This window comes from Orycteropus afer, unplaced genomic scaffold (assembly GCF_000298275.1).
Source record: "Orycteropus afer afer isolate SDZICR_OR568_19922 unplaced genomic scaffold, OryAfe1.0 scaffold00049, whole genome shotgun sequence".
Lineage (NCBI taxonomy): Eukaryota > Metazoa > Chordata > Mammalia > Tubulidentata > Orycteropodidae > Orycteropus > Orycteropus afer.
Window position 1 is genome coordinate 11,448,617 of NW_006921636.1, and position 9,694 is coordinate 11,458,310.

The following is a 9,694-nucleotide window of genomic DNA, read 5'->3' on the forward strand; positions in this document are numbered from 1 at the left end:
GACCCCTCTTTGGGTTTCCAAGGCAGTATCGCTACGGAAGTAGGATTGCCCAACCTTCCTTCCGAGGAGTGGCTGGTGGGTTTGAACCACCAGCCTTCTAGTGAGCAGTCAAGTGCCTTAGGCACTATGCTACCAGAGCTCCTATATGGAAAATGAATTTGCTCTGTAAACTTTCACCCAAATCACAATAAAAAAATTTAAAAAAAAGAATAATTAATGAACTTATGTGATGAAAACACAGAATAGTAAATTTGCACATTTTTATAGTTCAATTAAAAATTTTTAGCATACTTACCCCAGAATCTAAACTTGAAAAAAAAAAAAAAAAAAGAGCACATTTCCTAGTTACAGGGAAGGTGCGACCTTTCTATGGATGGGTAAACCAAATGAAAGTTCAAATTATAACACTGCTAATATTTCTTTTTTTTAGGTGGGGGACCAGGTTTGCTGGTCTGATAGAGCCTGGTGGAACCGCTGAGACTATGGCCCCTAGCTGCACTTCAGGTCTGGAATTGAACCCACACCTGTGGTTTCCAGCCAAACAAAAGACAGGCATATGAGCTGAACATTTACCTCAAGTAGATACACTCCTTGGAGAGGTCAATCATGGGAGAAAGAAGGGCTGTTTATGCACAGGGAGACAGCTCAGGGGGCAGGAGTGCGGGGAGGGATGGACACAGGGAAGAGGTAACTATGGGGAGGAAGTGGGAGGGGAGCTGTTGCATTGTGGTAAACTGTGGTCAATGACATGAGACAAAGTGTATGTGAACTGCTGTATGGAAAGTGAATTTGCTCTGTAAATCTTCACCCAAATCCCCAAAAAAAAAAATTTCCTTTTTTCTGACAGCCTGAAACAGCCTCCCCAGGGTACTTCACCAGACCATTTCTCCTTCACTCATTCTTAAGGACTGGCTCAAGTCAAGCCTCTGGGAGGCCATCCTTCCCTGCCCCTCCCCCCCCCCCCTACCCCTCCTCACCCCTCTCCACCACTCCCCAACCCCTCTCCACCCCTTCCTTCCCTGCCTCACTCCTGCCTGGCAGAACTGTTCTTCCTCAAGTTCCCACAACATCCTGCACTTCCCTCCATCACAGCACTGACTGCAGCTGCTGCGTGTCTGTTCACAAGTCTGTCTGTTTCTCAGCCACCAGGCTGCAAGCTCTGTGAGGCAGAGCCTCAACCATTTTCCATCCCAGCGCCCAACACAGGACTACAGTCCCACTCCGCGCCACACTGTGGTTACTCAGCAGGAGTGTGGGTTTTCTCTACTTCACTAGACTTCCTTCACAATTTGTTGTTGTTGTTGTTGTGAGTTGCCATCAGACTCATGGCAACTCCTGTGCATAGAGTATAACTACTCCTAGCGTTTTCAAGGCTGTGACTTTTCAGGCCTGTCTCCCAAACTGCCTGGGGGAGGATTTGAACTGCCAACCCTTCAGCCACCAGTGGAGGGCTTAACCCTTTGCAAGACCCAGGACTCTGCACTTTATGATTTCAGGTTATTTTCTTTTTAATGATGCATATAAGGGAAAGGGAGCTCTGGTAGCATAGTGGCTAAAGCACTTGACCGCTAACCAGAAGGCTGGCGGTTCAAACTCTGACTCGATGGTAAATAACAACAACAACAACATATGGGAAAGGGGGCTTCAAAGTCTTATCTTTCCAGTGTCCAGAGCCACTAAGTCCTGAATTTTGCCCTTGCTTGCCACAGAATAAGTGCTCAACACACTTCAAAGACACGTTTGGTGAAAGGACATTGTGTGGTCTCACTTATAAGAAATATCCCCTCCTCAAATGGAGAGAGACCAGCGTTTATTTCGGACCAGGGGTGGGAGGGAGGGGAAACGGGGAGCCATTGTTTAGGAAGCAGTGAGCTCCTGTTCACCATGATGGGAAACTGAGCAATGATTATTGGTGATTGACATCACTCAAGTATACACTTGAAAACCACTGAATTGGAAAATGTGTGTTTTATAAATATGTATTTATATTTATATATGTATGCATATATAATAAGAGGTAGCTCTAGTAGCGTAGTGCCTAAGGCATTTGACTGCTAACAAGAAGGCTGGCGGTTCAAATCCACCAGCCATTCCCCGACACCAGAGCTCTGGTATCCATGTGGAGCTCTGGTGGTGTAGTAGTTAAGGCATTTGTCTGCTAACCAAAAGACTGGTGCTTTGAACCCACCAGCCACTCCATGGAAGATGAGGCACTCTGCCTCCATAAAGATTTATAGCCTTAGAAATGCAATAGAGGTCAGAATGGACCCAGTGGCAGTGAGCTGTTTTTTTGTTTTGTTTTTGGTCATGTATATATATGTTTGGGAGCGCTGGTAGCATAGTGGCTAAGGCACTGGACTGCTAACCAGTGGGCTGGCGGTTCAAACCCACCAGCAGCTCCTCGGAAGGAAGATGGGGCAATCTACTTCCGTAGTGATACTGCCTCAAAAACCCAAGGAGGGGTCGCTATGAGTCGGGTCTGACTCAACGGCACATAATAACAACAACATATATGTGTTTACATACATATTTTCTTTTCCCCAAAAAGATAGATGTTTAGTGATGTGAACTGGTCTCTACCCTGTCTTTCATAAAAACCCAAGCTGACTGGTGAAGGTAAAGGCTCTGTCTGCTTCTCATTGGCCAGCGAGCTCCCTCCCTTCCGGACCCCTGCAGCCACTGTCCCGCCTCCTAGGGCCCAGCTGCTCTGCTCCGGCTCCTGGTATATTGAAATGTTGGGTGAACACCGGAGCGCAGCCTTCCCTCACAGCCAACCTCCCCAGCTAGTACCACCCCATCCACCTTCACATAGGGCTGCTGTGAGGCAGAATCCACTAGAGAGCAAGGGGGTTGGTTTTTTCCACCATCCCATATGTTCCAACCACCGCTCTCCTTCCAGTCCATCCTGGCCCTTTATTTCTCACCTGGCCTCTTGCAGAAGCCTCCTTACGAGGCTCCCTGCTTTTGCCCCTGCCCCTCTACAGTCTGTCAGCCAGAGCAGCCCTTTGAAAATACAGTAGGATCATGTCTTTCTTTGACGGCTCAATGTCTTGGGGCCAATGCCAAAGCCCATACAATGGACTAAAGAGCCCACAAGTTCTGCCCACCCCCTTACCTCTCTAATCCTCTCCTTTTATTGCCCTCCCCCTCCTCACTGGCTCCAGCCATCCTGGGAACTGGCTCTTCACCCCCTGCCCCTGCCCACAGCACTCCTTATCCCCTTCAGCGGAGACATGAGTTCCTTTTGCCTTGGTTCTTTGGAAAAACAGCTTGAGAGATTTTTCCCTTAAACCCCAAGAGAGTTACCTCTGCCCTAGTTTCCTACCCCAGAGGGTTTGTTACTTTTATCCAGATTGATTGACATTTTCTGGATCAACTGCAAACTACTTGGTTCGATACTTTTTATCTGGTCCTGGTCTGTAGCCTGCTCTGTGATTGTTATGCATCTTGCAGGGACTGGTCATAGACTATGCAAATGAAGTGAGTGGTAGCCTATTATGCAAATGAAGCAGCTATGGGATTGGTCCATTTGTAGCCCCTCCCAGTGGGGGGGTCTTAAAATTTATAAGATGTTGTTTCTATAAGCAGCCAACCCCACAGAGGTTTTGGAGGCAGACAGAAGGAAGCAGGAAAAAAAGGATACAGAGAAGTAGGAGGCAAGGGACTTCCTAAAAGAGCTGTAACATCTGTCAAGGGCTGTAACACTGAAGACAGCAAGAGGCCCAGAAGGGGCCCAGTGGCTGAGCCAGCAGCAACGGACAGCAAGGCCAAGCGGAGCCTGTCCTCAGGGGACAGAGAGTTGACGAGAAAGTTATCCTGCACTAAAGAAGGGAGACTTTGCCTACACGCTTCCTGATCCCGATCCCAAGTTGTACCTGGTTCCTTAATAAACCACTTAACCTTAAGTATAGTCTGTGAGTTCTGTGCGGCCATTGCAATGGATTATCAAACCCAGAAGAGAACTAGAGAGTGCCGTGGGAGGGATGGCTAGTGTCAGAATTGGTTAAAAAGAAAAAAAAAGAGAGAGAGGAGGGTGGAGTATATTACCTCCACCTCATAGGCATTAGCTTTGTGCTGACAATAATTGTCATCCTTCCCTCTCCTGAAGTCAGACTGGGTCTGGCGCTACTCTGGGCACTCTTACCATTACCACGGTCATCTCACACTTTTCTGCTTTAGTTCTCTACATGGCACGTATCTCCCACTAACAGAACTTACTCAAGTATTTATTTTGTTTATTGTCTGTCTTCCCCCCAACACTAGAATGCACACCCCACCCCACAGAAATGTCATTCTATTTACTCACCCATAGTGCACCCCTACCACCTAGTGCAGTGCTTGGCAAATGACCCTCTACCTAACAGATCAAAACACTCATTGCCATGGAGTCGGTTCCGACTCATAGCAACCCCTCCTTGGGTTTCCGAGGCGGTATCTCTACGGAAGTAGATTGCAAATGTTTGTGGACTGAACGAAAGTAAACAAATTGACAAATACGAGAGCAACAATATGGTTCCTCAAGTGTTGCTTCTCATCCTCCAGTCCCACCTGGGCAGTGATGGGCCTCCTTCCTCACCCTCCTACCTCAGAAGTTAGGAGTGACACAGGACACGTTCCCACAGCCGTTGCGGCAACATTTCATCTTGTCCGGACACTGGCTATCCACCTGGCACAGGTCTTTGCAGATACCCAGCGGGAGGATACTCATGTCTAGCCGGGGGCAGGATCCTGGCTTTTCTGATAGAAAAAGAGAGTAAAAGTAGGTGGGCGAAAGGGATGCAAAGAGACATGCCCCCGCCCTCAGTCCCTCAGCCTGGTTTCACAAACAGTAGAATTACCTGCCTGAAATGGTCTCAGGGGGCCTACGGAGACCACCTGAAACCCCTCCTCCTCCTGCTCCCAGAAAGTTTTGGAATCCTAGGATCTCAGTTTGAGTCCTCGCTCTGCTGGTTCCTAACTTCATGACCTAGAGCAGAGCCTCAGTGTCTTTAGGGTGTAGGGGATCAGTGCCACCCACATCATAGGGTTGCTGTAAAAGCGATGGAGGTAGATCCATTTCTCCCTGAAAGACTAGACCAGACCAAACCACTTTGTAATAATAATGATGAGTCATTACAACAGCTAACACTTGATTGTTGTTGTTGTTGTTGTTATGTGCCGTCAAGTCAAACCCGACTCATAGCGACCCCTCCTTGGGTTTCCGAGGCAGTATCACTAAGGAAGTAGGATTGCCCAACCTTCCTTCCAAGGAGTGGCTGGTGGGTTTGAACCACCAGCCATCTGGTTAGCAGGCAAGTGTCTTAGCCACTATGCTACCAGACACTTGATTAGCCCCTGCCATGTGCCCGGCCTGTCATCTATCTGTCAGTTTGCTGTACTGTGGTGGGAGGTAGCTTGTATGTTGCTATGATACTGTAGTGAAAGCCACCAGTATTTCAAATACCATCAGGGGCACCCGTGGTGGACAGGTTTCAGCAGAGATTCCAGAACAAGCTAGACTAAGAAGGCCTGGCAACCTACTGCTACAAATTAGCCAATGGAAAGCCATGGGTCACAACAGAACATTGTCCAACTTGATCACTTTGGACACTTCATCAGGAGGATCAGTTTCCAGTAGATGCCATGTGGGTACCATGTTTGGTCAAGTAGAGAGTCAATGAGGACATGGTGAGATGGATCAGCCCAAGAACCACAACGACAGACTCTCACACATGCTCATGATTGTGAGGATGACTCAGGACCAGGCAACACCTTGTTCTGTTGTACATAAGTCACCATGATTAACTAATCCTCCTAATAATTCTAACAGGAAGGGGAAGGGTGCTGTTCATTTTCCCACTTGTTACAGATGAGGAAGCTGAGGTGCAGAGAGGCTGAATATAATTTGCCTAAGGAAATTTGGCTCCAGACTCTGGCCTCACCACTAAGCCCCATGAGGCTTCATAAACTACAGAGTGCAGTGTACGTGTGAGTTTTCTCACTCCCCATCACTCACCCACAGTTACAATCACGCAGCACCACGGCCCCCATACACACATGCTCATCCGTGCAGACACAGTCACACCTTTCTTCACTAATAGACACACACACAGACTGCAAACACTGCAGTGATGTGCATTTGACAAAGCCCTTTTTGTAAACCCAGTCTCTCCTTTCATGCTCACTTCAACTATCTGTAGGGAAGATTTCTAACCCCAGTCATGCCACAGATGAGGAAACTGAGGCACAGACCGGTGAAGAGACCACCCAACACCACACTGGTGCTCCGAAGTCAGCCCCACACACAATGGAAGGAAATGCTCAGTGTTTCAGGGTCTATTAAGGCTCATTGGTTGATCTTCAAGACCTGAGCCCCAGCCTTCTAACATCCATTCCAACATGCTGATAAAAATCATAGCTGATCCTGTTCCACCTGCATTCATCACATGTACACACGCACGTACACACACGCACACACACACATATGCATGCATGCATGCACACTCCACTTCCTAGGGCAGGGAGGGGGCATCAGGCCCTCCTCCCAGAAGCCCTAGCGGCAGCTCCAGCTAAACATAAAACACAGGCACTAGTCTAGGTGATTAGCTCCAGGGGACAAGAGGCTGACTTCCCTGCACAAAGAAATCCATTCTCTTGGAAAGAGCAGGTGCCCCCAGCTCCAGGCTGCCTGGGGACAAATGGGAATGGGGAGCTGGTTACCAACAACACAAGCCCCTGAGGATCGGCTATCTAGTCTTTAGTAACACACTTCATTTGTACTTTCATTTAGCCCTCATGCCAGTTGTATAAAGTTTGGAATTATCACTCCCATGCTGCAGATGAGAAAGACGAAAGCCAGAGAGGTAAAATGACTCACGCAGGATAACACAGTTAGGAAACAAACCTCCAGCCTTCCTCCCCGGCTCAGGAGGCCATCTTGCCCTGTCCTTCTTGCCTCAGTCTGTCCATCTGAGACAAGGGAACAAACTCTTCATCTGCCCACCTGCAAAAGTTTGATGGGCTGTTCCTTCCGTCCTTCCTCTGCATAGGGGCTGCTGCTGTTAGCTGTTGCGGAGTCCGGCCCACACACGAAGGAAGGAAATGCTCACAACGTGCCAAGGTCTATTGAGGCTCATTGGCTGATCTTCAAGTAGACCACCAGGGCTTTTGTCCTAGTCTCTTACTCTGGAAGCGCCACTGAAACCTGTTCAGCGTCACAGGGACACACAACTCCACCACCAGACTAGAGGTGGCTGCACACAGGTGCTCTGGCTGGAAACCAACCCTGGGTATCCCGCACGGAGGGTGAGGGAACCACCCTGAACCGCCATGGCCTACCTCATCACGCTTGGCAGGGCTCCTCCATTACAAAGCTTCCCAGCCCTGCTGACATCTTCGAGGCACTAACAGAAAACCCACAGGGGTACATGTTGGGTAAAGCCCAGTAGTTACAGTGCCTCTGTACCCCCAGGCCACAACCCTGACTCCAACCCTTGGTTTTTCCCTCTGTAAAAGGAGAAGCTGGAATTCCTGCTGCCTACAGCCACTTGGTGCTGTGATGGGAGTCCCCAGGTTGTGGTGGGGCTTTGCACTCCGATGTACATTTCACAGAGCAGCCAAGCTTTCATCCAGTCACCTACTTCGCTCAATCCTTGGCATGGGAGGTATGGTTTTAAAGACGAGGAAGGGGGACCGGAGCACTCAGAGGGGAGATTTGACCGTCTTTCCACCACACAGTCAGAGGAAGAGGCAGGAGCTAGGCCACATCACCAGGACTCAGGCCGGGCCAAGGGACGGCGGGATAACCTTGGGCGAGACACTTCACCTCTCCAACGCCGCGTCCACGTCTTTGAGGTAAGCTGATCACTCTCCTAAGGATCCCTGGTGTAGTGTCTAAGGCATTTGCCTGCTACCTTAGAAGGTCAGCGGTTCAAGCCCACTAGCGGAAGGAAGATGGGGCGATCTACTTCTTCAAAGAACTACAGCTTTGGAAACCCAGTGGGGGTTGCTGTGAGTCGTATTCCCTTGACTGCAACGAGTTTGGGGTTTTTTGGTCGCTCTCCTAACCCTAAAATCTCTCTCCCTGGACAGGGGGATCTGGGAAGTTCTGCCAGTCCAGGTGCTCCAAGGCCTGCCCTTAGAAAGTGGATCCCTGGAATTCCCCGAGAGATGAGCGCCCCAGGCCTAGGGGCCAGCTCTGACCCCGCCCAGCTTCCCTGCAGGTCCTCGCCGGTCCCGGGCGCCCGGAACAATATCCCGCTGTGCGCGCCCGGAACCGGTCATACACCAGGGACTTGAATCCAGCAGGGATGGGGGCTCCCTCCCCCTCGACTGCGCCTCAGCGACGCCTTTGTCTCCCCCACACCCCTACCCGGCCAGACCAGGGAGGGCACAAAGAGTCTGGTTCCACGGCCTGGGACTCTCTCAGGGGTCCCTAGGCCGGAACGCCAGCGTCCCGCCCCCGCCCAGCCCCCGGGCCTCGCCGCGCCGCCGCCGCAAGGTTACCATCGGGAAGAGCGCAGAGGGAGGCGCAGCCCGCCGGGCAGCACTTGAGGTTGTCCGCGCAGTCTCCATCCGAGACGCACTCCTCCGTGCAGTTCTGGTCGCCCTGGAGCTGGGGGCACACGCCCGGTTTCTGTGCTTCTGTGCAGGCGGAAGAGGGTAAGAGCGCAAGGGGACGGTCAGCGGTGAGGCCAGAGGCCCCGAAGATGCCCGCCTGCCCTGCGGGCCCCAAATGTCAAGCTGCAAGGAGTCCACCATCTCTGGCCCTCAAGGCTCCCCTCCTGGCCAGGGGTTCCTCAGAACCCTAGGAATACCGGAGTACAGGAGTTCTCTAAGCCCTGGACTGTTGTTGTTGTTGTTGTTATGTGCCGTCGAATCAGACCCGACTCATAGCCATCCCTTCTTGGGTTTCTGAGGCAGTATCACTACGGAAGTAGATTGCCCCATCTTCCTTCCGGGGAGTGGCTGGTGGGTTTGAACCGCCAGCTTTCTGGTTAGCAGTCAAGTGCCTTAGCCACTATGCTACCAGAGCTCCCTAAGAGCCCCCAAATCTCCACCCTTGGGGATCCCGCAGAGCTAATAATCTAGGAACGTCGGAAGTCTAGATAGAGGGCCCCCCTCTTCCTTCCAGAGTCTCCCCTTCAGCTCCGAGGCCCGCCCCACATTTCGGCCTACAGTGGTCTCCCCACCTCCTGCACGGTGGCTTCCACACCCCAAGCTGCAAGAACCACACTTTCAGGCCCCAGGAACCCTCACATTTCAGCCTTCATGAGTCTCCCTACTTCCACCCCCGGAACCCCCACTTCTCCAAGCCCGGAGAGGCTGCGCCGCGGCCAGCTCGGTCCTGCGCTGCGGGCTGGGCCCTGTAGGCACCGGCCGCCACCGCCCGGCTCACCTGTGTCGCCGTGGCCCAGGGGCAGGCGGGGCAGCAGCAGGCCCAGCAGGAGGGCGGCGGCGAGAGGGCCTAGGCAGCGGGTGGGCATGGTGCTCGCAGAGCGCGATGCAGGTGCCAGCTGCCCTGCGCCGGGGGATTTAACCGCCCGGCCCGGGGGGAGTGGGGCGGGGCCGAGGCGGCCGGGTAGAGGGTTCACTGAGCCGGCGGGCCGGCTGCCACCTCACGACATTTCACAATTCCCCGGGATCAGGTGTCACTCTTGGCCCCTGTGGGAACCAGGAACCTAAGCAGCTTCCAGGCCGGGCCCAACTCGGCCAG

At 51.8% G+C, this 9,694-nt stretch overlaps 1 protein-coding gene across 1 annotated transcript; it reads right to left on the reverse strand.

Annotated features, from left to right (window-relative positions):
* Positions 1-4,585: 4,585 nt before the first annotated feature.
* WFDC2 (WAP four-disulfide core domain 2) lies at positions 4,586-9,464 on the reverse strand. Its single transcript, XM_007938382.1, has 3 exons — positions 9,377-9,464; positions 8,485-8,619; positions 4,586-4,737 (listed from the first exon to the last, which is right to left on the reverse strand). Exons 1-3 carry the CDS (start codon positions 9,462-9,464, stop codon positions 4,586-4,588), a joined length of 375 nt encoding a protein of 124 aa, XP_007936573.1.
* Positions 9,465-9,694: the final 230 nt, after the last annotated feature.